At 53.1% G+C, this 25,979-nt stretch overlaps 2 protein-coding genes across 5 annotated transcripts in view; both read left to right on the top strand.

Moving 5' to 3' along the window:
* The window catches only part of dhx16 (DEAH (Asp-Glu-Ala-His) box polypeptide 16), a 49,864-nt gene extending 42,629 nt beyond the window's left edge, over positions 1-7,235 (top strand). For all 4 annotated transcript variants that reach the window (XM_063048145.1, XM_063048146.1, XM_063048144.1 and 1 more), the window contains exons 18-21: positions 1,372-1,534; positions 3,025-3,186; positions 4,312-4,485; positions 5,887-7,235. In XM_063048145.1, the coding sequence (XP_062904215.1) occupies positions 1,372-1,534; positions 3,025-3,186; positions 4,312-4,485; positions 5,887-6,015 (628 nt within the window). In that variant the 3' untranslated portion in view covers positions 6,016-7,235. The remainder of the gene's footprint in view (positions 1-1,371; positions 1,535-3,024; positions 3,187-4,311; positions 4,486-5,886) is intronic.
* A 136-nt stretch (positions 7,236-7,371) lies between these two features.
* The window catches only part of polr1h (RNA polymerase I subunit H), a 32,338-nt gene continuing 13,730 nt past the window's right edge, over positions 7,372-25,979 (top strand). Inside the window, exons 1-3 of the mRNA XM_063048148.1 lie at positions 7,372-7,519; positions 8,145-8,274; positions 9,252-9,358. Coding sequence (XP_062904218.1) covers positions 8,151-8,274; positions 9,252-9,358 — 231 coding nt within the window. The 5' untranslated portion in view covers positions 7,372-7,519; positions 8,145-8,150. The remainder of the gene's footprint in view (positions 7,520-8,144; positions 8,275-9,251; positions 9,359-25,979) is intronic.

Raw genomic sequence — 25,979 nt, 5'->3', positions numbered from 1 at the left:
CCACGTGGTCATGGGAAGAATGTACAAACTTTCTTACAGAGGACGCTCGGAACTGAACTCTGAGCTCTGGCGCCCTGAGCTGTAACAGCTTCGTACTAATCGCTATATCCACATGAGTGAAAGAGGTAACAGTTCTGCCAGCTGAAAGTATCAGCGTCACAATGTGGATTTCACTACTTTTTCAGTAACCTGCTTCTCTTTATAGGATTTCATCTTTCTTTCATTGCTGCGAAGGTTGCCTCTAACTTCCCAACACAAGTCCTTGCCTTCTTTTCATTTCCCCCAGTCTCCTGCATTCGGGTGCTCTGGTTCACAGTCTTGTCCTTCTGTGGTGACGCTGCTCATCTAACGATCAGTTCCTGTACAATCTCTCAATCTCCATATGTCTACGTTTAGCGCCAGCTAGCTCCGAACACGATGCTGATGGAATGATCGCTCTGCTGCTCGTCTTAGAGCAACACCCCGTTCACCTAATTCCCACCTTTCAGTCTGTACGACACTTTGATCGACCACATTACAAACTTCCCCATCTCCCTGACATTCCTCCTCCATAAGACGTAGGAGCAGAGTTAGGCCATTCAGCCCATCGAGTCTGCTCCACCATTCCATCAAGGCTGATCCTGGATCCCACTCAACCCCATACACCCGCCTTCTCGCCATATCCTTTGATGCCCTGACCAATCAGGAAGCTCCTGACTCGTTGGGCCAAATGGCTACTTCCTGTGTTAAAATGACGGCATAAACCTCCAACAAGTTTACCATTTTGCCCGTCTTTCTGAAATGTTATATTCTAGTCCCTGTCTATCTTGTAGACCAGCTTCCTTCCTATTGGTACCCCTTTGTGGAATAATTATCACTGACGGGGATGAAGTGAGGTGTGTTGTTTTACAGCAGCTGTGAAATCTAAAACTAAATCATTATTGCAACAAACGAAGGGAAAGTGAAGTCGTGTTTATGGGTCCATGGACTATTCAGAAATCTGACGGCAGAGGGGAAGAAGCTGTTCCTGAACCATTGACTGTGGGTCTTCAGGCCCCTGTTCCTGCTCCCCAATGGTAGGAACGAGAAGAGGCCATGTCCTGGATGGTGAAGTTCCTTAGAGATGGACGGTGGTTTCCTGAGGCATTGCCCCTTGAACACGGAGGGGAGGGTCGTGCCCATGTGGACCTGGCTGAGTAACAAACCTCCGCAGCCTCTTGTGATCCTGGTCTTTGGCCACCAGCCAACGTGCTCTCCACTGTACATCTGTCGAACTTTGTAAGGCTCTTTGGTGACATGGAATCTCCTTAGCTCCTGACGATGTCTGTGAGTATTCGGTGCAGACGGGCCTGCCTCCCCGCCCTCACACTCAGGCTGTCTGTGTCCCCTCAGGTACCAGTGCTCAGAGGAAATCCTGACCATTGCGGCCATGCTGTCCGTCAATAATGCCATCTTCTACCGACCCAAGGACAAGGTGGTGCACGCGGACAATGCCCGCATGAACTTCTTTCTGCCGGGAGGTGACCACCTGGTACTGCTGAACGTCTACACCCAGGTGAGGGGAAAGTCAGGGGCAAACCCCTGAACTCTGATGTACTGAGACACCATGTAAATCTGTCCGCATTCGGGACGGCAGTGTGCACCTCCCACATTGGGGGGGGGGTTGGCAGCGGTGTGTAATCTGCCTGCGTTCAGAGGGAGCGGTGTGTACCTGCCCACATTGGGAGGGGGGTTGGCAGCGGTGTGTAATCTGCCTGCGTTCAGAGGGAGCTGTGTGTAACCTGCCCACATTGGGAGGGGGGTTGGCGGCGGTGTGTAATCTGCCTGCGTTCAGAGGGAGCGGTGTGTACCTGCCCACATTGGGAGGGGGGTTGGCGGCGGTGTGTAATCTGCCTGCGTTCAGAGGGAGCTGTGTGTAACCTGCCCACATTGGGAGGGGGGTTGGCGGCGGTGTGTAATCTGCCTGCGTTCAGAGGGAGCGGTGTGTACCTGCCCACATTGGGAGGGGGGTTGGCGGCGGTGTGTAATCTGCCTGCGTTCAGAGGGAGCGGTGTGTACCTGCCCACATTGGGAGGGGGGTTGGCGGCGGTGTGTAATTTGCCTGCGTTCAGAGGGAGCGGTGTGTACCTGCCCACATTGGGAGGGGGGTTGGCAGCGGTGTGTAATCTGCCTGCGTTCAGAGGGAGCTGTGTGTAACCTGCCCACATTGGGGGGGGGGTTGGCGGCGGTGTGTAATCTGCCTGCGTTCAGAGGGAGCGGTGTGTACCTGCCCACATTGGGAGGGGGGTTGGCAGCGGTGTGTAATCTGCCTGCGTTCAGAGGGAGCTGTGTGTAACCTGCCCACATTGGGAGGGGGGTTGGCGGCGGTGTGTAATCTGCCTGCGTTCAGAGGGAGCGGTGTGTACCTGCCCACATTGGGAGGGGGGTTGGCAGCGGTGTGTAATCTGCCTGCGTTCAGAGGGAGCTGTGTGTAACCTGCCCACATTGGGAGGGGGGTTGGCAGCGGTGTGTAATCTGCCTGCGTTCAGAGGGAGCGGTGTGTACCTGCCCACATTGGGAGGGGGGTTGGCGGCGGTGTGTAATCTGCCTGCGTTCAGAGGGAGCGGTGTGTACCTGCCCACATTGGGAGGGGGGTTGGCAGCGGTGTGTAATCTGCCTGCGTTCAGAGGGAGCAGTGTGTACCTGCCCACATTGGGAGGGGGGTTGGCAGCGGTGTGTAATCTGCCTGCGTTCAGAGGGAGCGGTGTGTACCTGCCCACATTGGGAGGGAGGTTGGCAGCGGTGTGTAATCTGCCTGCGTTTGGGGGAGTGGGGTGAGCTGTGTGTACCTGCCCACATTGGGAGGGGGGTTGGCGGCGGTGTGCAATCTGTCTGCGTTCAGAGGGAGCAGTGTGTAACCTGCCCACATTTGGGGGGGGGGCAGTGGTGTGTACCTGCCCACATTTGGGGGTGGGGGGGGTGCTGAGGTGTGCTCAGAACACCCTGTATCTCTCTGCACTGAGGCTTGTAATGTTCTGACTGTTCTCTTTGCCCCCACCCCTGCAGTGGGTGGAGAGTGGATACTCCACCCAGTGGTGCTACGAGAACTTCATCCAGTTCCGCTCCATGCGCCGAGCTCGCGATGTCCGGGAACAGCTGGAGGGGCTGATGGAGAGGATCGAGGTGGAGCTCAAGTCTTCAGCTGGTGACAAGATCCTGATCTGCAAGGTGAGCCAGGCACTGTTTCCTGATCCGGTGCCCAGAGTCTGCTTCAACTCCCAGGGGTCAGCTGTGTCCAGTCTAGCTCCAAGAGTTTAGTTCAGTCCAGTCCAGCTCCCAGAGTTTAGTCCAGTCCAGCTCCCAGAGTTTAGTCTGGCCCAGTGTGGTTCTGTCTGGATCCCAGGGTTCAGTCTGGTCCAGTGTCAGTGGAGTCCAGGTCCAGTCCGACATCCTAATGAACGGATGGGGGGGGGAAGAGGCAGGGTAGCTTAGTTGGCCACTGCGGGGTGTCCTAATATGTAGGGGAGGGGGTAGAACTGGTAGGAATGTGGGGGGAGTGGTGTTTCTGGGGGAACGATGGGAATGTGGGGAGAGTGAGAATGGGACTGTTGTAAATGGGTGATTGATGGTCAGCACTGACTGGCGGTATCTCCCTGTGACTGTGAAGAGCTGGGCAGTGATTGAATGCCAGGAGGTTGGAGAGAGGATCTGATAGCGGCGTTCTTCCTGTGAGCCAGAATGGCTGTGACAGGCAGAAGGACAGCCATGCCTGGGTGCTCTGTGTCAGATCCAGCTCAGCTCATCCGGCTGAAAGACATTGGCTCTGTGTAACTGCCCAGGGGTTTGAGACTCAGGTCGGGGCACGCTGGGAACTTGTTGCTTCTCACTGGTTTTCAGAGTCAGATTCCAGTTTATCATCACAGACATATGTCAGGAAATCTGTTGTTTTCTAGGAAGCAGGACAGTGGAAGATTTCAAAAATAGTTTTATATTACAATAAAAATAAATATTGAGCTAGTGTTTATGGGCTCATTAGCCGTTCAGCAATCTGGTGGCAGAGGGGAAGAAACAGTTCCTAAAACGTTGAAGAGTTCAGTTTCCCGGTGGTGGTCATGAGAAGGGGGCATGTCCCGGGTGACGAGGGCCCTTAATGACAGGTGCCACCTTCTCTTGACGATGTTCTCGATGGTGGGGAGGCTGGTGCCCTTGACGGACCGTCTGAGTTTACAACTCTGCAGGTTTTTCTGATCCTGTGCACTGGAGCCTCCTGTATCAGGTGGTGATGCACCCAGTCAGAATGCCCTCTGCCTACGTCTGTCGAAGTTGTTAAAGTCCTGTGCCCCTCACCCCCAGACGATCACCGCTGGCTTCTTCTACCACACGGCCCGGCTGACTCGCTCCGGCTACAAGACGGTGAAGCACCAGCAGTCCGTCTACGTCCACCCCAACAGCAGCCTGTTCGAGGAGCAACCCCGCTGGCTCATCTACCACGAGCTGGTCTTCACCACCAAGGAGTTCATGAGACAGGTACTCTCCACCCCTCCGCCTGGACTGTGGTGTTCCCGGACCGCTCGTTCAGACTACAGCTCGTCTCCTCTCCCCTCCGCTCCCCCTCCCCCCCCAACGTGCCAGTGGCCCACCCTGCCCTCCAGAACCTTCACCAAGATCGGCCTGTCTTGTCTTCCTCCAAATCCATCTGACCCACTGCTAACCTGCCTTCGGGACGAAGCATGGACAATACAGCACAGCAATAGGCCCTTCTGCCCATCAGTTTGTGCTGACCTTCATTCCAGATTAAACTACACCTGGGCTGCTCCCCGTCTCTTCATGGGCCTGGCTAAATACTGCTGTAATATCACATCTCAACATAGAACGTGATCAGCCCTTGATGTTGCACCAACCATTTAACTTACTCCAAGATCAATCCAACCTTCCCTCCCACAATGCCCTCCATTTCAAAGTTCAAATTAAATTTATGATCAAAGTTACATAAACGTCACTGTGTGACTCTGAGATTCATTTTCTTGCGGGATAGCCAAGAAACAATAGTCAGTGAAAGACCGCACGCAGCAGGACGGACCAGCAAACCAGTGTGCAAATACAAACGAAAAATAATGATAATAATAAATAAAGAAACAATATTCATCGAGAACATGGGACGAAGAACCCTTGAAAGTAAGCTGTGGGAACATTTCATTGATGGGACGAGTGAAGTTAGTCTCACTGGTTCAAGAGCCTGATGGTTGAGGGGTGGATCCCGGGGCTCCTGTACCACCTTCCTGCTGCCAGCAGCGAGAATAGACCATGTCATGGGTGGTGGGTGCTGCTTTCCTGCAACATTTTCTATCTTTGAATGTCTCGAATGTATCTGCCTCTACCACCACTCCTGACATCGTGTTCCACACACCCACCACTCTCTGTAAATAAAAGCCATAACTCTTGACACCCCCTGTACTTTCCTCCATATCTGCCTCCACCATTTCGTAAAAACGAAGCTCGTGTAAAATGAAACTTAGCTCGTAAGTCTCCTTTAAACTCCCCTAACCCCTCTTAAAGTTGCGTCTTGGAGTTTTTGACATTTCCGCAAGGGGGAAATGACACTGTCTCTGCTCTCTCATAATTCTGTCAGGTCTCCCTCAGCCTCCGATGCACCAGAGGAATCTACCCTCGTTTTACCGATCTCTCCTTGTAGCGAGCACTCTCTAATTGAGGTAGTATCCTGGTGAACCTCTTCTGCACCCTCTCTGGAGCATCTGAAGCAGAAGAGATTTAAGTTTGAAATTGCGGCCGGCACGGACATGCTGTGCCGAGGGGCCTGTTCCTGTTCCATTTTCCCCGTTTTGCGTCCCCGTCTCTGCCCTTCCCCTTCATCCACCTCTCCGTCGGTCGGCTGCCTTTAAACTCCCCTCCGCCTCTTCCCCATCGCAGGTGATCGAGATCGACAGCGCCTGGCTGCTGGAGGTCGCCCCGCACTACTACAAGACAAAGGAGCTGCAGGACGCTGCCAGCAAGAAGATGCCCAAGAAAGCGGGCAAGGCGCGAGAGGAGCTGGGCTGAGCGTGACGGGAGTCGCCTGGAGTCAAATCCGGCACACCAGGAAAGGACAGGAGCTGGGGGGGGGGCCACGTTTGTCCCACACCACACCCCCCTCTCACCTGGCAGGCTGGTCCCTGAGGTGCAGTCTTCACTGTATCCGTACATCATGCACAGTTTGTAAAGGGAAGCCCTGGTCCCTGCAGCATCCTGTCTGACAACGCTGGTCAGTCGGGCCCCTCCCTGTCCCCCTCCCCGAGGGTTACAGCCCTCTGGCCCCCCACTACACCTGTCAGAGGAGGGGCTGTAATGGTCAGGACACCAGTTGTTGTTCTAACTCAGGGGATCGTTGGCGAGGATGGAGAGAATACCAGATCACGCTGGCTATCTCAGTGGCCAGCACTGACAGCTCTCGCACTCCGATCTGACACTTTGCTCCAGCCTGCGTAACCTGCCAACCTCTCAGTGGTTTGAAATAAAGTTTTTATTTTTGAGAGAGTGTATTGTCTTTCACTATTTCAAGATTCAAGTTTATTCATCACACATACATCAAAACATAGTGATAGGTACTTATTCAGTGATAAAGATCAGTGTCGGGCCTTCTGGCCCTTTGAGCCTCTCTGTCCCAGCAAACCCACAAACCCAATTAACTCCACCCTAATCACGGACAATTTACAATGAACAGTTGGCCTACCCAGTACCTCTTTAGACTATGACAGGAAACCGACACGCGGACACGCATTCCACTGGAGGATGTATAGAGTCTCTTTATAGAGGACGCTGGAATTGAACTCCAAACTCTGGAATTCCCAGCATCATGGTAATCATTTGTAAAAGTGACAGTTTCCAGTTCACAAATTCGGTCCACCTAGAATGCCCTACTAAACATGATGCAATTCAGCCTTTTTTTAAAGATTAGTTTTATTTGTCATATGTACAACAAAAGATGGTGAAATCAATATTTAATTGTTTTATTATTATTATGTTTTTTTTCTCTATATTATGTATTGCATTAAACTGCTGCTGCTGTTTACGTCACATGCCGGTGATAATAATTCTGATTCTGAGGTGTCGTTTGACTAATATAGTCTGGGGGCAAGTGCCACCATGCTTCTGGCCCCAGCATAGCATGCCCACAGCTTGCTAACGCTAACTTGTGCGCCTGTGGAATCTGGGAGAAAGCGGGACACGGGGGAAGAATGGGCAAACTTCTTACAGATAGTGATCGCGACTCAACTCCGATCGCCGCCGGGAGCGGTGTCGGCGGTAGGAACCTCTCCCCGCCGCCGGGGGGCGCTGCTGGTTGGAGGAACTATTCGCTGCCCGTGAGAGCAGTACCGGCGAAAGCAACTCCTCCCCGCCGCCGGATGGCGCTCTATCGGCGATAGGAAACCCCCTCCCCAGTCCACCTCCGGGGGGCGCTGCTGGCGGTAGGAGCCCCTTCCCTTTGCCGGGGAGAGTTCGGCTGGAGGACCGGCGTTTCCCGTTTCTATACCCATAGCCTGAGCGGCAGGCCGCGGCCGGACGGGTGCGTAAGAGGGGGTCCGTGCCGGGATAAGGAGCACGTGGTTGGGAAGAGAGGGGGCGCAGGGTGGGGAAGGAGCTGTGGAGGGTCGGGAGTAAGGAGGAGGGTCAGAAGCGAGAGGGCACACTGTTGGGAGCTAAGAGGGGTGCAGGCGAGAGAGAGAAGGTTATAGGAGGGGTTATGGGGTAGGGAAGAAGTGGAGGAAGGAGTGTGGGGAAGAGTAGGGTGGAAAGGTGACGGTAAGTAAGGTTGGGAGGTGGTGGGGCCAGGGACGGGTTGATTAATGGGAGGAGGGACGGGGTCAGGGTCTGGGTCCGGGGGGGGCAATGCTGGTGAGGGCCCTGAGGTGGGGGGGGGGTCAGGGACCAGATGGGCACCTGAACTGTGGCAGATCTCGCCCTGGGTTACTGGAGAGAACGAACTGAGAGACCCAGTGTGGACTCTTTTGGAGCATGGCAGCCTGTCAACTGTGACACTGATTCTCTAGTCAGGGAGTGGGGCAGGGTGAGGGAGGAACAATGGTTCAGAGCAGTGGGAGTCCAGAGGGGTGCTGGGGATAGGACTGGGTATGGCCCCATGCTCTGCCCACTGATGACCTGGCTCTTGGCTTCCTCCTCTCTCCCTCCAGGCTTCGATGGCTGATTCTTGCTTTGAATCCGACCCCGACTTCTGCCCTGAGTGTGGAACCATCCTGCCGCTACCGGGTCATGAGCAGTTCGTGGTGTGTCGTAGGTGTGGCTTCCAGATCAGCGTCCATGGTGAGTATCCGGGGTGTCTGTGGCCATGCTCGATGTTACAACACAGGATGGGCTAATACGTGTCCCATCACACACTCCCAGGGTCACTTTCAGAGTGAAGCCCCCTCCACACCGTACCATCACACACTCCAGGGGTCAGACACAGAGTGAAGTTCCCTCTTGCCTATACTGTCCCATCACACGTATCCACAGCAGAGTACCAGGCTGGACATTTGGTAAACACAAAATGATCTGCAGATGTTGGGGTCAAAGCAACACTTACAACCCTGACGAAGGGTTCCGGCCCGAACCGTTGTCTGTTCTTTTCCACGGATGCTGCCCGACCTGCTGAGTCCCTCCAGCGTGTTGTGGACATTTGGTAGCTGCCAGTATCACCCCTCTCACTGCAAGAGCAGCCAGCTGAGCTGAAGTCCAAGTGAACTGCCTTCTTTCCATTCCTCCAGACACCAAGAGCTGTGGTGTGACTGTCCCAGTGGCTGGGGGGGGAGGTGTAGTCTGTGGGGACAGTTCGGGGAAAATCACCGGAATCACTGGGGTCCCAGCTGCCTGAGGAACTGTGGGAATGAACTCCACCATCCTGCCCCACAGAACCGAATCTCGACCCTGCTTTTTTCCCCCCGTTCCAATCTCAGTCACAGCACTGTTCCCCTTTTCCCAGAGCTCTTTACCTCTGCCGGAACCTGTGTAAAACCACCTTCCAGACCTGTGGGTTGGTTCTGGGCCTGTGTTTTCAGCTGCATTGTGTTTTGTTTGGGACTGTGAATCTGCTTGGGCTGTGTTTATTTCAGGCCTGTGCATTGGATTGGAGTGTTTATTTCTGGGCCTGCATTTCCATCTGGGCCGTGTTTATTTGGGATCTGTGGTTGTACACTCTGTGATTATTTTAGGGTTGCTTATTCCCAGCACTCTGTTTCTCAGGCTGGGCCCTGGTCTTCCCTGGGTAAACTATTCTCCACTGACTGTTGTTCCTTCCCCAGCCTTCGAAGGGACAGAGATCCACTCAGAGCTGGTGTTCAATGATCCAGAGATCCTGTGGGCCAACCTGACTGCTGAGGACGAGGCCAGGGACGTGAACGGGCCGGTGGTGAGTGTCGGAGGGCAGATGACAGAACCTTGCAGCCTGGGGGCAGAAGCTGTGCTCTAGTCTGGTGATTCCCTGCTCTCAGAGTTTTGCATCCTCTGCCTGTCCGAGGGGGAAGAGAGAATAGAGCCTTTATAAGACACTAGTCTGTCAACAGTTTAGGGCACTGTATCTCAGAAAGGATGTATTGACATTGGAGAGAGTCCAGAGGAGTTTCACGAGGATGATTCTGGGAATGAAGGGGTCAGCAGAGGAGTGTCTGGCAGTGTTGGGCCTGTACTCACTGGAATTTAGAAGAATGCGTGGGGATCTCATGGAAACCTACCAAATGTTGAAAGGACTAGATAGGGTGGATGTGGAGAGGATATTTCCTGTGGTGGGGGTATCCAGAACTAGAGGGCACAGCCTCAAAATTGAGGGGTGACCTTTTAGGAAGAGGTAAGGAGGAATTTTTTTAGCCAGAGAGTAGTGAATCTGTGGAATGCTCTGCCACAGACTGCAGTGGAAGCCAAGTCCGTGGGTATATTCAAGGCAGAAGTTAATAGTTCCCTGAGAAGGCAGGTGTATGGGGTTGAGTGGGATCCGGGATCAGCCATGATGGAACGGTGGAGCAGACTCGATGGGCTGAATGGCCTAATTCTGCTCCTGTGTCTGTGTCTGGGCCTGGGCCTTTGACTATGTTGGCTGCTTTCCCGAGGCCGTGGGAAATGTAGATGGACTGAATGGTGGGGAGGCTGGTTTTCATGATGGTCTGAACTGTGTCCTCAATGTTCAGCAATTTCTTGCAGTCTTGGGCAGAGCAATTGCTGTATCGGGATGTGATGCAGCAGGATGAAACATTTGTGAAAACCAGGAGTTTTCCTTTATTTACAAGTGCAAAAGCATCATCTCTTGCTTTCAGTAATAAATCGCGACTCTCTTTGTATATTAACAAGCTGCACATTCCCCGTCACCCTGTCGTTCAGTGTTATTAAGATGTTGGGGGAACTCAGCAGGTCAGGCAGCATCTACGGAGGGAATAAAGAGTCGATGTTATTGGCTGAGACCCTTCATCGGGACTGAACAAACATGGATTGTTTATAGACGCTCCCTGAGTTCTTGAACAAACGTGGACTGTTTATAGATGCTCCCTGAGTTCCTGAACAAACATGGACTGTTTATAGACACTCCCCGAGTTCCTCCAGGATTCTGTGTGTGTTACTCTGTACTTGCAGCATCTCCTGTGTTTGTATTTACCTGGTTAACCAGTCACATGTCTGACCAGTGAATTCTTCCACAACTCTGTGATCAAGCGAGATTAGTCAGCAGTCTCTGCACAAAATCCACCCCTAGAAAATTCCCCTCTCATTGCAGATTCATGGTTGGCATTGTCAAGTATTTTCTCGAGAAAATTATTGTAGCAGAAAATAGGAAAGGCAGATGTTTAAAGTCGGTGGTCAGGGAGGTTTGTCAATTATTGGTGAACATTAAAAAGTCTGTGTCTTAGTATGGTTTTTCTGCTGTGACCCACTGTCCTGTCAGATTCCTTCTTCAGCCCTCTACCACCTCCACCTGTCACTCCCAGGTTCCCCACTTCCCCTTCACCTTGTTTCACCCATTTCTTGCCAGCTTGTACTCCTGTTCCTCCCCCCCTATCTTATTCTGGCTTCTTCTCCTTTCCTCTGCTGTCCTGATGAAGGGTCTCGGCCCTAAATGTCCTTCTCCATGGATGCTGCCTGACCTGCTGGAATCCTCCAGCATTTTGCATCTGTTGCTCTTGGTAAGACAGATTTCTGCTTCTGTCCGGAAAATAAAGAAACAGATCTAAAGAACCCGTCATTGCATGAAAGTCCATTAAGCACAGGATACCTGCTTAATAAACTCTTAGAAAGGTCATCGGTTGTGGAGTTCAGAATCAGGGTCACTATCGCTGACTTGTATGACGTGAACTTTGTTCTGAGTCGCAGCAGTTAAGGTGGAAAGGCAAAACAAGTTAGTACAAAGTACAAAAATATATGGTGTAATATAGGAACAAATAACTGTGGGGGGGTAGAATTTCTGTTTAGAAATCTGGGGGGCAGAAACTGTTCCTGAATTGAGGTGCCATGCTGTGTTGGGATTAGTGAGCGGTGCCATGTTGTGTTGGGATTAGTGAGCGGTGCCATGTTGTGTTGGGATTAGTGAGCGGTGCCATGTGTTGGGGTGAGTGAGCGGTGCCATGTTGTGTTGGGATTAGTGAGCGGTGCCATGTTGGGATTAGTGAGTGGTGCCATGTTGTGTTGGGATTAGTGAGCGGTGCCATGTTGTGTTGGGATTAGTGAGTGGTGCCATGTTCTGTTGGGGTGAGTGAGCGGTGCCATGTTGTGTTGGGATTAGTGAGCGGTGCCATGTTGTGTTGGGGTGAATGAGCGGTGCCATGTTGTGTTGGGATTAGTGAGCGGTGCCATGCTGTGTTGGGGTTACTGAGCGGTGCCATGCTGTGTTGGGATTAGTGAGCGGTGCCATGCTGTGTTGGGGTTACTGAGCGGTGCCATGCTGTGTTGGGGTTAGTGAGCGGTGCCATGTTGTGTTGGGATTAGTGAGCGGTGCCATGTTCTGTTGGGTTACTGAGCGGTGCCATGCTGTGTTGGGGTTAGTGAGCGGTGCCATGTTGTGTTGGGATTAGTGAGCGGTGCCATGTTGTGTTGGGATTAGTGAGCGGTGGCATGTTGTGTTGGGGTTACTGAGCGGTGCCATGTTGTGTTGGGGTTACTGAGCGGTGCCATGTTATGTTGGGGTTAGTGAGCGGTGCCATGTTGTGTTGGGTTAGTGAGCGATGCCATGTTGTGTTGGGATTAGTGAGCGGTGCCATGTTGTGTTGGGATTAGTGAGCGGTGCCATGTTGTGTTGGGATTAGTGAGCGGTGCCATGTTGTGTTGGGATTAGAGGGGTGCCATGTTATGTTGGGATTAGTGAGCGGTGCCATGTTGTGTTGGGATTAGTGAGCGGTGCCATGTTATGTTGGGATTAGTGAGCGGTGCCATGTTGTGTTGGGGTTACTGAGCGGTGCCATGTTGTGTTGGGGTTAGTGAGCGGTGCCATGTTGTGTTGGGATTAGTGAGCGGTGCCATGTTATGTTGGGATTAGTGAGCGGTGCCATGTTGTGTTGGGGTTAGTGAGTGGTGCCATGTTGTGTTGGGATTAGTGAGCGGTGCCATGTTATGTTGGGGTTAGTGAGCGGTGCCATGTTGTGTTGGGATTAGGAGCGGTGCCATGTTGTGTTGGGATTAGGAGCGGTGCCATGTTGTGTTGGGATTAGTGAGCGGTGCCATGTTGTGTTGGGTTAGTGAGCGATGCCATGTTGTGTTGGGATTAGTGAGCGGTGCCATGTTGTGTTGGGATTAGTGAGCGGTGCCATGTTGTGTTGGGGTTAGTGAGCGGTGCCATGTTGTGTTGGGATTAGTGAGCGGTGCCATGTTGTGTTGGGGTGAATGAGCGGTGCCATGTTATGTTGGGGTTAGTGAGTGGTGCCATGTTGTGTTGGGATTAGTGAGCGGTGCCATGTTATGTTGGGGTTAGTGAGCGGTGCCATGTTGTGTTGGGATTAGTGAGCGGTGCCATGTTGTGTTGGGGTTAGTGAGCGGTGCCATGTTCTGTTGGGATTAGTGAGCGGTGCCATGTTGTGTTGGGGTTAGTGAGCGGTGCCATGTTATGTTGGGATTAGTGAGCGGTGCCATGTTGTGTTGGGATTAGTGAGTGGTGCCATGTTGTGTTGGGATTAGTGAGCGGTGCCATGTTGTGTTGGGGTGAGTGAGCGGTGCCATGTTGTGTTGGGATTAGTGAGCGGTGCCATGTTGTGTTGGGATTAGTGAGCGGTGCCATGTTGTGTTGGGGTTAGTGAGCGGTGCCATGTTGTGTTGGGATTAGTGAGCGGTGCCATGTTGTGTTGGGGTTAGTGAGCGGTGCCATGTTATGTTGGGATTAGTGAGCGGTGCCATGTTGTGTTGGGATTAGTGAGTGGTGCCATGTTGTGTTGGGATTAGTGAGCGGTGCCATGTTATGTTGGGGTGAGTGAGCGGTGCCATGTTGTGTTGGGATTAGTGAGCGGTGCCATGTTGGGATTAGTGAGCGGTGCCATGTTGTGTTGGGATTAGTGAGCGGTGCCATGTTGTGTTGGGGTTAGTGAGCGGTGCCATGTTCTGTTGGGATTAGTGAGCGGTGCCATGTTGTGTTGGGGTTAGTGAGCGGTGCCATGTTATGTTGGGATTAGTGAGCGGTGCCGTGTTGGGATTACTGAGCGGTGCCATGTTGTGTTGGGATTAGTGAGTGGTGCCATGTTGTGTTGGGATTAGTGAGCGGTGCCATGTTGTGTTGGGGTGAGTGAGCGGTGCCATGTTGTGTTGGGATTAGTGAGCGGTGCCATGTTGGGATTAGTGAGTGGTGCCATGTTGTGTTGGGATTAGTGAGCGGTGCCATGTTGTGTTGGGGTGAGTGAGCGGTGCCATGTTGTGTTGGGGTGAGTGAGCGGTGCCATGTTGTGTTGGGATTAGTGAGCGGTGCCATGTTGGGATTAGTGAGTGGTGCCATGTTGTGTTGGGATTAGTGAGCGGTGCCATGTTGTGTTGGGATTAGTGAGTGGTGCCATGTTGTGTTGGGGTGAGTGAGCGGTGCCATGTTGTGTTGGGATTAGTGAGCGGTGCCATGTTGTGTTGGGATTAGTGAGCGGTGCCATGTTGTGTTGGGGTTACTGAGCGGTGCCATGTTCTGTTGGGATTAGTGAGTGGTGCCATGCTGTGTTGGGGTTAGTGAGCGGTGCCATGTTCTGTTGGGATTAGTGAGCGGTGCCATGTTATGTTGGGGTTAGTGAGCGGTGCCATGTTGTGTTGGGTTAGTGAGCGATGCCATGTTGTGTTGGGATTAGTGAGCGGTGCCATGTTGTGTTGGGATTAGTGAGCGGTGCCATGTTGTGTTGGGATTAGTGAGCGGTGCCATGTTGTGTTGGGATTAGAGGGGTGCCATGTTATGTTGGGATTAGTGAGCGGTGCCATGTTGTGTTGGGATTAGTGAGCGGTGGCATGTTATGTTGGGATTAGTGAGCGGTGCCATGTTGTGTTGGGGTTACTGAGCGGTGCCATGTTGTGTTGGGGTTAGTGAGCGGTGCCATGTTGTGTTGGGATTAGTGAGCGGTGCCATGTTATGTTGGGATTAGTGAGCGGTGCCATGTTGTGTTGGGGTTAGTGAGTGGTGCCATGTTGTGTTGGGATTAGTGAGCGGTGCCATGTTATGTTGGGGTTAGTGAGCGGTGCCATGTTGTGTTGGGATTAGTGAGCGGTGCCATGTTGTGTTGGGATTAGTGAGCGGTGCCATGTTGTGTTGGGATTAGTGAGCGGTGCCATGTTGTGTTGGGTTAGTGAGCGATGCCATGTTGTGTTGGGATTAGTGAGCGGTGCCATGTTGTGTTGGGATTAGTGAGCGGTGCCATGTTGTGTTGGGGTTAGTGAGCGGTGCCATGTTGTGTTGGGATTAGTGAGCGGTGCCATGTTGTGTTGGGGTGAATGAGCGGTGCCATGTTATGTTGGGGTTAGTGAGTGGTGCCATGTTGTGTTGGGATTAGTGAGCGGTGCCATGTTATGTTGGGGTTAGTGAGCGGTGCCATGTTGTGTTGGGATTAGTGAGCGGTGCCATGTTGTGTTGGGGTTAGTGAGCGGTGCCATGTTCTGTTGGGATTAGTGAGCGGTGCCATGTTGTGTTGGGGTTAGTGAGCGGTGCCATGTTATTATGTTCGGATTAGTGAGCGGTGCCATGTTGTGTTGGGATTAGTGAGCGGTGCCATGTTGTGTTGGGATTAGTGAGTGGTGCCATGTTGTGTTGGGATTAGTGAGCGGTGCCATGTTATGTTGGGGTGAGTGAGCGGTGCCATGTTGTGTTGGGATTAGTGAGCGGTGCCATGTTGGGATTAGTGAGCGGTGCCATGTTGTGTTGGGATTAGTGAGCGGTGCCATGTTGTGTTGGGGTTAGTGAGCGGTGCCATGTTCTGTTGGGATTAGTGAGCGGTGCCATGTTGTGTTGGGGTTAGTGAGCGGTGCCATGTTATGTTGGGATTAGTGAGCGGTGCCGTGTTGGGATTACTGAGCGGTGCCATGTTGTGTTGGGATTAGTGAGTGGTGCCATGTTGTGTTGGGATTAGTGAGCGGTGCCATGTTGTGTTGGGGTTAGTGAGCGGTGCCATGTTGTGTTGGGATTAGTGAGCGGTGCCATGTTGGGATTAGTGAGTGGTGCCATGTTGTGTTGGGATTAGTGAGCGGTGCCATGTTGTGTTGGGGTGAGTGAGCGGTGCCATGTTGTGTTGGGGTGAGTGAGCGGTGCCATGTTGTGTTGGGATTAGTGAGCGGTGCCATGTTGGGATTAGTGAGTGGTGCCATGTTGTGTTGGGATTAGTGAGCGGTGCCATGTTGTGTTGGGATTAGTGAGTGGTGCCATGTTGTGTTGGGGTGAGTGAGCGGTGCCATGTTGTGTTGGGATTAGTGAGCGGTGCCATGTTGTGTTGGGATTAGTGAGCGGTGCCATGTTGTGTTGGGGTTACTGAGCGGTGCCATGTTCTGTTGGGATTAGTGAGTGGTGCCATGCTGTGTTGGGGTTAGTGAGCGGTGCTATGTTGTGTTGGGATTAGTGAGCGGTGCCATGTTGTGTTGGGGTTACTGAGCGGTGCCATGTTGTGTTGGGATTAGTGAGCGGTGGCATGTTGTGTTGGGGTTACTGAGCGGTGGCATGCTGTGTTGGGGTGAATGAGCGGTGCCATGCTGTGTTGGGGTGAATGAGCGGTGCCGTGTTATGTTGGGGTGAGTGAGCGGTGCCATGTTGTGTTGGGATTAGTGAGCGGTGCCATGTTATGTTGGGGTGAATGAGCGGTGCCATGTTGTGTTGGGTTAGTGAGCGATGCCATGTTGTGTTGGGATTAGTGAGCGGTGCCATGTTGTGTTGGGATTAGTGAGCGGTGCCATGTTGTGTTGGGATTAGTGAGCGGTGGCATGTTGTGTTGGGGTTAGTGAGCGGTGCCATGTTGTGTTGGGTTAGTGAGCGATGCCATGTTGTGTTGGGATTAGTGAGCGGTTGCATGTTGTGTTGGGATTAGTGAGCGGTGCCATGTTGTGTTGGGGTTAGTGAGCGGTGCCATGTTATGTTAGGGTTAGTGAGCGGTGCCATGTTGGGGTTAGTGAGCGGTGCCATGTTATGTTGGGATTAGTGAGCGGTGCCATGTTGTGTTGGGGTTAGTGAGTGGTGCCATGTTATGTTGGGGTTAGTGAGTGGTGCCATGTTGTGTTGGGATTAGTGAGCGGTGCCATGTTGTTTTGGGATTAGTGAGCGGTGCCATGTTGGGGTTAGTGAGCGGTGCCATGTTATGTTGGGGTTAGTGAGTGGTGCCATGTTGTGTTGGGATTACTGAGCGGTGCCATGTTGTGTTGGGATTAGGAGCGGTGCCATGTTATGTTGGGGTTAGTGAGCGGTGCCATGTTGTGTTGGGGTTAGTGAGCGGTGCCATGTTATGTTGGGGTTAGTGAGCGGTGCCATGTTGTGTTGGTGTTAGTGAGCGGTGCCATGTTGTGTTGGGATTAGTGAGCGGTGCCATGTTGTGTTGGGGTTAGTGAGCGGTGCCATGTTCTGTTGGGATTAGTGAGCGGTGCCATGTTATGTTGGGGTTAGTGAGCGGTGCCATGCTGTGTTGGGGTTAGTGAGCGGTGCCATGTTATGTTGCGGTTAGTGAGCGGTGCCATGTTGTGTTGGGATTAGTGAGCGGTGCCATGTTATGTTGGGGTGAATGAGCGGTGCCATGTTGTGTTGGGGTTAGTGAGCGGTGCCATGTTATGTTGGGGTTAGTGAGCGGTGCCATGTTGTGTTGGGGTTAGTGAGCGGTGCCATGTTGTGTTGGGATTAGTGAGCGGTGCCATGTTGTGTTGGGGTTAGTGAGCGGTGCCATGTTCTGTTGGGATTAGTGAGCGGTGCCATGTTGTGTTGGGGTTAGTGAGCGGTGCCATGTTATGTTGGGATTAGTGAGCGGTGCCATGTTGTGTTGGGGTTAGTGAGCGGTGCCATGTTATGTTGGGATTAGTGAGCGGTGCCGTGTTGGGATTACTGAGCGGTGCCATGTTGTGTTGGGATTAGTGAGTGGTGCCATGTTGTGTTGGGATTAGTGAGCGGTGCCATGTTGTGTTGGGATTAGTGAGTGGTGCCATGTTCTGTTGGGATTAGTGAGCGGTGCCATGCTGTGTTGGGGTTAGTGAGTGGTGCCATGTTGTGTTGGGGTTAGTGAGCGGTGCCATGTTATGTTGGGATTAGTGAGCGGTGCCGTGTTGGGATTACTGAGCGGTGCCATGTTGTGTTGGGATTAGTGAGTGGTGCCATGTTGTGTTGGGATTAGTGAGTGGTGCCATGTTGTGTTGGGATTAGTGAGCGGTGCCATGTTGTGTTGGGGTTAGTGAGCGGTGCCATGTTGTGTTGGGATTAGTGAGCGGTGCCATGTTGTGTTGGGATTACTGAGCGGTGCCATGTTGTGTTGGGATTAGTGAGCGGTGCCATGTTGTGTTGGGATTAGTGAGCGGTGCCATGTTGTGTTGGGATTAGTGAGCGGTGCCATGTTGTGTTGGGATTAGTGAGCGGTGCCATGTTGTGTTGGGGTTAGTGAGCGGTGCCATGTTGTGTTGGGGTTAGTGAGCGGTGCCATGTTGTGTTGGGATTAGTGAGCGGTGCCATGTTGTGTTGGGATTAGTGAGCGGTGCCATGTTGTGTTGGGATTAGTGAGTGGTGCCATGTTGTGTTGGGATTAGTGAGCGGTGCCATGTTGTGTTGGGATTAGTGAGCGGTGCCATGTTGTGTTGGGGTTAGTGAGCGGTGCCATGTTGTGTTGGGATTAGTGAGCGGTGCCTGTTGTGTTGGGTTAGTGAGCGGTGCCATGTTGTGTTGGGATTAGTGAGCGGTGCCATGTTGTGTTGGGGTTAGTGAGCGGTGCCATGTTGTGTTGGGATTAGTGAGCGAGCGGTGCCATGTTGTGTTGGGATTAGTGAGCGGTGCCATGTTGTGTTGGGATTAGTGAGCGGTGCCATGTTGTGTTGGGATTAGTGAGCGGTGCCATGTTGTGTTGGGGTTAGTGAGCGGTGCCATGTTGTGTTGGGATTAGTGAGCGGTGCCATGTTGTGTTGGGATTAGTGAGCGGTGCCATGTTGTGTTGGGATTAGTGAGCGGTGCCATGTTGTGTTGGGGTTAGTGAGCGGTGCCATGTTGTGTTGGGGTTAGTGAGCGGTGCCATGTTGTGTTGGGTTAGTGAGCGGTGCCATGTTGTGTTGTTGGGATTAGTGAGCGGTGCCATGTTGTTTGTTGGGTTAGTGAGCGGTGCCATGTTGTGTTGGGGTTAGTGAGCGGTGCCATGTTGTGTTGGGATTAGTGAGCGGTGCCATGTTGTGTTGGGGTTAGTGAGCGGTGCCATGTTGTGTTGGGGTTAGTGAGCGGTGCCATGTTGTGTTGGGGATTAGTGAGCGGTGCCATGTTGTGTTGGGATTAGTGAGCGGTGCCATGTTGTGTTGGGATTAGTGAGCGGTGCCATGTTGTTTTTTTGTGGGTTAGTGAGCGGTGCCATGTTAGTGTTGGGGGATTATGAGCGGTGCCATGTTGTGTTGGGTTAGTGAGCGGTGCCATGTTGTGTTGGGGTAGTGAGCGGTGCCAGTGTTAGTGAGCGGTGCCATGTTGTGTTTGGTGCCATGTGTGTTGGGTTAGTGAGCGGTGCCAGTTGTGGGATTAGTGAGCGGTGCCATGTTGTGTTGGGGTTAGTGAGCGGTGCCATGTTGTGTTGGGGTTAGTGAGCGGTGCCATGTTGTGTTGGGATTAGTGAGCGGTGCCATGTTGTGTTGGGGTTAGTGAGCGGTGCCATGTTGTGTTGGGATTAGTGAGCGGTGCCATGTTGTGTTGGGATTAGTGAGCGGTGCCATGTTGTGTTGGGGTTAGTGAGCGGTGCCATGTTGTGTTGGGGTTAGTGAGCGGTGCCATGTTGTGTTGGGATTAGTGAGCGGTGCCATGTTGTGTTGGGGTTAGTGAGCGGTGCCATGTTGTGTTGGGGTTAGTGAGCGGTGCCATGTTGTGTTGGGGTTAGTGAGCGGTGCCATGTTGTGTTGGGGTTAGTGAGCGGTGCCATGTTGTGTTGGGATTAGTGAGCGGTGCCATGTTGTGTTGGGGTTAGTGAGCGGTGCCATGTTGTGTTGGGGTTAGTGAGCGGTGCCATGCTGTGTTGGGGTTAGTGAGCGGTGCCATGTGTGTTGGGATTAGTGAGCGGTGCCATGTTGTGTTGGGGTTAGTGAGCGGTGCCATGTTATGTTGGGATTAGTGAGCGGTGCCATGTTGTGTTGGGGTTAGTGAGCGGTGCCATGTTATGTTGGGGTTAGTGAGCGGTGCCATGTTGTGTTGGGGTTAGTGAGCGGTGCCATGTTATGTTGGGGTGAATGAGCGGTGCAATGTTGTGTTGGGTTAGTGAGCGATGCCATGTTGTGTTGGGGTTAGTGAGCGGTGCCATGTTGTGTTGGGATTAGTGAGCGGTGCCATGTTGTGTTGGGGTGAGTGAGCGGTGCCATGTTGTGTTGGGGTTAGTGAGTGGTGCCATGCTGTGTTGGGGTTAGTGAGCGGTGCCATGTTGGGATTAGTGAGCGGTGCCATGTTGTGTTGGGGTTAGTGAGCGGTGCCATGTTGTGTTGGGGTTAGTGAGCGGTGCCATGTTGGGATTAGTGAGTGGTGCCATGCTGTGTTGGGGTTAGTGAGCGGTGCCATGTTGGGATTAGTGAGCGGTGCCATGTTGTGTTGGGGTTAGTGAGCGGTGCCATGTTGTGTTGGGGTGAGTGAGCGGTGCCATGTTGGGATTAGTGAGCGGTGCCATGTTGTGTTGGGGTTAGTGAGCGGTGCCATGCTGTGTTGGGATTAGTGAGCGGTGCCATGTTGTGTTGGGGTTAGCGAGCGGTGCCATGTTGTGTTGGGGTTAGTGAGCGGTGCCATGTTGTGTTGGGATTAGTGAGCGGTGCCATGTTGTGTTGGGATTAGTGAGCGGTGCCATGTTGTGTTGGGGTTAGTGAGCGGTGCCATGTTGTGTTGGGGTTAGTGAGTGGTGCCATGCTGTGTTGGGGTTAGTGAGCGGTGCCATGTTGGGATTAGTGAGCGGTGCCATGTTGTGTTGGGGTTAGTGAGCGGTGCCATGCTGTGTTGGGGTTAGTGAGCGGTGCCATGTTGGGATTAGTGAGCGGTGCCATGCTGTGTTGGGGTTTGTGAGCGGTGCCATGTTGGGATTAGTGAGCGGTGCCATGTTGTGTTGGGGTTAGTGAGCGGTGCCATGTTATGTTGGGATTAGTGAGCGGTGCCATGTTGTGTTGGGGTTAGTGAGCGGTGCCATGTTATGTTGGGGTTAGTGAGCGGTGCCATGTTGTGTTGGGGTTAGTGAGCGGTGCCATGTTATGTTGGGGTGAATGAGCGGTGCCATGTTGTGTTGGGTTAGTGAGCGATGCCATGTTGTGTTGGGGTTAGTGAGCAGTGCCATGTTGTGTTGGGATTAGTGAGCGGTGCCATGTTGTGTTGGGGTGAGTGAGCGGTGCCATGTTGTGTTGGGGTTAGTGAGTGGTGCCATGCTGTGTTGGGGTTAGTGAGCGGTGCCATGTTGGGATTAGTGAGCGGTGCCATGTTGTGTTGGGGTTAGTGAGCGGTGCCATGCTGTGTTGGGGTTAGTGAGCGGTGCCATGTTGGGATTAGTGAGTGGTGCCATGCTGTGTTGGGGTTAGTGAGCGGTGCCATGTTGGGATTAGTGAGCGGTGCCATGTTGTGTTGGGGTTAGTGAGCGGTGCCATGTTGTGTTGGGGTGAGTGAGCGGTGCCATGTTGGGATTAGTGAGCGGTGCCATGTTGTGTTGGGGTTAGTGAGCGGTGCCATGCTGGGATTAGTGAGCGGTGCCATGTTGTGTTGGGGTTAGCGAGCGGTGCCATGTTGTGTTGGGATTAGTGAGCGGTGCCATGTTGTGTTGGGATTAGTGAGCGGTGCCATGTTGTGTTGGGGTTAGTGAGCGGTGCCATGTTGTGTTGGGGTTAGTGAGTGGTGCCATGCTGTGTTGGGGTTAGTGAGCGGTGCCATGTTGGGATTAGTGAGCGGTGCCATGTTGTGTTGGGGTTAGTGAGCGGTGCCATGCTGTGTTGGGGTTAGTGAGCGGTGCCATGTTGGGATTAGTGAGTGGTGCCATGCTGTGTTGGGGTTAGTGAGCGGTGCCATGTTGGGATTAGTGAGCGGTGCCATGTTGTGTTGGGGTTAGTGAGCGGTGCCATGTTGTGTTGGGGTGAGTGAGCGGTGCCATGTTGTGTTGGGGTTAGTGAGCGGTGCCATGTTGGGATTAGTGAGCGGTGCCATGTGTTTTTTTTTTATTTTTACAAAATTCTTTATTACAAATGTCGGTGCTATACAATATTTACAAACCCAGTGACTAACATATTTACTACACTACAAACAGACAATACATCTTAAACCAATATATTGCCATCCTCATCAATGATGGCATTTACACCCCGCGGAGCCCAACGGTCCCGGAACACCTCTACGGTCGCCGTGGACTGTGCGTATTCCTTTTCCATGTTCACCCGGGCACGAACATACCCCCTAAACATAGCCAGGCAGTCCGCCCGGGGAGAACCTCCTGCCACCCTTTTCCAGGAGCCACGGATGGCAATTTTCGCCAGCCCCAGGAGCAAGTTGACAAGGACATCCTCATCCCTCTGTGCCCCCCTCCTTACTGGATGACCATATATAAATAGGGTGGGACTGAAATGCAACCAGAAGGCGAGAAGCAGCCCACGCAAAAACGCGAAAAGGGGCTGCAGCCTCACACACTCCACGTACATGTGGTACACGGTCTCCTCCAGCCCGCAGAAGTGACACGTGGCTGGGAGATCCGTGTACAGACTAAAGAACTTATTGCAGGGCACCGCTTTATGCAGCACCCTCCAGCCGAGATCCCCAAGGTGCATGGGGAGGACTCCCTTGTAAAGGGACTTCCATTGGGGACCCCCCTCACCTCCAGGTGGAAAGACCGACCGCCATGGCGTGTCGGGACGGTGGACAAAGGCTAGGAAGTGGAGGGTGTGGAGCAGCAGCCCATAAAGGTACCTCCTGCCTGCATCCCTGAATGGGATTGTGGGTGTCGATGAAAGACGGCTCAAGTTGTGTGGATTCGTCTCTCGGGTAAGGCTGCGGGGCCTGGGCCCGACGAGCAGCTCAGCTTGAGTCGATCCACACACCTGAGCCGCACCGACATCCGCTGAGGCAGGGCAAGGGTCGGCCAGGACCCCGCCCTCTGCCAGAGGAGGGGATTCCCGGCCTGAGGCAACCATGTTCCAGACTCTCAGTAGGTCCTGATAGAAGCCGGGCAGCCTCTGCAAAGCAGCACGGCTGACGCCTGCCGGTGGTAGCTGCATATCTTCGTGAAGGCAGCAGCCCCTCCGGAGGAAGAAAGTCGCCAACACGTGCCACCTGGGAGGGTGCTCGGCGTACAGGAATCTCTGCAGAGTCCTGAGGCGGAGAGCCGCCAGTCGTGTGCGTACACACACCAGCGACTGTCCGCCCTCTCCTACTGGGAGACTCAGAACCGCTGCAGAGACCCAGTGTTTCCTGTTTCCCCAGAAGAAGTCCACCAGCTTCCTCTGCATTCTCGCAACAAAAGGGGCAGGGGGGGCCAAGGTGACCATCCGGTACCACAACATGGAGGCCACCAGCTGGTTTATGACCACCACCCTGCCTCGATAGGAAAGCACCCTGAGAAGGCCTGACCAGCGCCCTAGCCGGGCCATGACCTTTGTCTCCAGGTCCTGCCAGTTCGCCAGCCAGGTCTCCCCAGAAGGACTCAGGTAGACTCCCAGATAGAGAAGACGTCTGGTGCTCCACTCAAAAGCTCTCATCTCCTCCGGCAGGGAGTCCACCTGCCACTGGCCTACTAAGAGTCCGGAACATTTCGCCCAGTTGATCCTGGCGGAGGATGCCGCCGAGAAAACATCTTGGCACTCGCGCATCAGTTGGGGTTAGTGAGCGGTGCCATGTTGTGTTGGGATTAGTGAGCGGTGCCATGTTATGTTGGGGTGAATGAGCGGTGCCATGTTATGTTGGGATTAGTGAGCGGTGCCATGTTGTGTTGGGATTAGTGAGCGGTGCCATGTTGTGTTGGGATTAGTGAGCGGTGCCATGTTATGTTGGGGTGAATGAGCGGTGCCATGTTGTGTTGGGGTTAGTGAGCGGTGCCGTGCTGTGTTGGGATTAGTGAGCGATGCCATGTTATGTTGGGATTACTAAACGGTGCCATGTTGGGATTAGTGAGCGGTGCCATGTTGTGTTGGGGTTAGTGAGCGGTGCCATGCTGTGTTGGGGTTAGTGAGCGGTGCCATGTTGTGTTGGGATTAGTGAGCGGTGCCATGCTGTGTTGGGTTTAGTGAGCGGTGCCAAGTTATGTTGGGATTAGTGAGCGGTGCCATGTTATGTTGGGGTTAGTGAGCGGTGCCATGTTGGGGTTAGTGAGCGGTGCCATGTTGGGGTTAGTGAGCGGTGCCATGTTATGTTGGGATTAGTGAGCGGTGCCATGTTATGTTGGGGTTAGTGAGCGGTGCCATGTTGGGGTTAGTGAGCGGTGCCATGTTGTGTTGGGATTAGTGAGCGGTGCCATGTTGTGTTGGGGTGAGTGAGCGGTGCCATGTTGTGTTGGGGTTAGTGAGCGGTGCCATGTTGTGTTGGGTTTAGTGAGCGGCGCCATGTTGTGTTGGGGTTAGTGAGTGGTGCCATGTTATGTTGGGGTTAGTGAGCGGTGCCATGTTATGTTGGGATTAGTGAGCGGTGCCATGTTGTGTTGGGATTAGTGAGCGGTGCCATGTTGTGTTGGGGTTAGTGAGTGGTGCCGTGTTATGTTGGGGTTAGTGAGCGGTGCCATGTTGGGATTAGTGAGCGGTGCCATGTTGTGTTGGGGTTAGTGAGCGGTGCCATGTTGGGATTAGTGAGCGGTGCCATGTTGTGTTGGGGTTAGTGAGCGGTGCCATGTTGTGTTGGGGTTAGTGAGCGGTGCCATGTTGTGTTGGGGTTAGTGAGCGGTGCCATGTTGTGTTGGGGTTAGTGAGCGGTGCCATGTTGTGTTGGGATTAGTGAACGGTGCCATGTTGTGTTGGGATTAGTGAACGGTGCCGTGTTATGTTGGGGTTAGTGAGCGGTGCCGTGTTGTGTTGGGATTAGTGAGCGGTGCCATGTTGTGTTGGGATTAGTGAGCGGTGCCATGTTATGTTGGGTTTAGTGAGCGGTGCCATGTTGTGTTGGGTTTAGTGAGCGGTGCCATGTTATGTTGGGTTTAGTGAGCGGTGCCATGTTGTGTTGGGTTTAGTGAGCGGTGCCATGTTGTGTTGGGTTTAGTGAGCGGTGCCATGTTATGTTGGGGTTAGTGAGCGGTGCCATGTTGTGTTGGGTTTAGTGAGCGGTGCCATGTTGTGTTGGGTTTAGTGAGCGGTGCCATGTTATGTTGGGGTTAGTGAGCGGTGCCATGTTATGTTGGGGTTAGTGAGCGGTGCCATGTTGTGTTGGGTTTAGTGAGCGGTGCCATGTTGTGTTGGGTTTAGTGAGCGGTGCCATGTTGTGTTGGGATTAGTGAGCGGTGCCATGTTATGTTGGGGTTAGTGAGCGGTGCCATGTTATGTTGGGATTAGTGAGCGGTGCCATGTTGTGTTAGGATTAGTCAGCGGTGCCATGTTGTGTTGGGGTTAGTGAGCGGTGCCATGTTATGTTGGGATTAGTGAGCGGTGCCATGTTATGTTGGGATTAGTGAGCGGTGCCATGTTGTGTTGGGATTAGTGAGCGGTGCCATGTTGTGTTGGGGTTAGTGAGCGGTGCCATGTTGTGTTGGGGTTAGTGAGCGGTGCCGTGCTGTGTTGGGATTAGTGAGCGGTGCCATGTTGTGTTGGGGTTAGTGAGCGGTGCCATGTTGTGTTGGGGTTAGTGAGCGGTGCCATGTTATGTTGGGGTTAGTGAGCGGTGCCATGTTATGTTGGGATTAGTGAGCGGTGCCATGTTGTGTTGGGGTTAGTGAGCGGTGCCATGTTGTGTTGGGGTTAGTGAGCGGTGCCGTGTTATGTTGGGGTTAGTGAGCGGTGCCATGTTGGGATTAGTGAGCGGTGCCATGTTGTGTTGGGATTAGTGAGCGGTGCCATGTTGTGTTGGGATTAGTGAGCGGTGCCATGTTATGTTGGGGTTAGTGAGCGGTGCCATGTTGTGTTGGGGTTAGTGAGCGGTGCCATGTTGTGTTGGGATTAGTGAGCTGTGCCATGTTGGGATTAGTGAGCGGTGCCATGTTATGTTGGGATTAGTGAGCGGTGCCATGTTATGTTGGGGTTACTGAGCGGTGCCATGTTGTGTTGGGATTAGTGAGCGGTGCCATGTTATGTTGGGATTAGTGAGCGGTGCCATGTTGTGTTGGGGTTAGTGAGCGATGCCAAGTTATGTTGGGGTTAGTGAGCGGTGCCATGTTATGTTGGGATTAGTGAGCGGTGCCATGTTGGGATTAGGAGCGGTGCCGTGTTATGTTGGGGTTAGTGAGCGGTGCCATGCTGTGTTGGGGTTAGTGAGCGGTGCCATGTTATGT

This window comes from Mobula hypostoma, chromosome 5 (genome assembly GCF_963921235.1).
Source record: "Mobula hypostoma chromosome 5, sMobHyp1.1, whole genome shotgun sequence".
In the NCBI taxonomy this organism is placed as follows: Eukaryota; Metazoa; Chordata; class Chondrichthyes; order Myliobatiformes; family Myliobatidae; genus Mobula; species Mobula hypostoma.
This window is presented reverse-complemented; position numbering and strand designations above follow the sequence as displayed.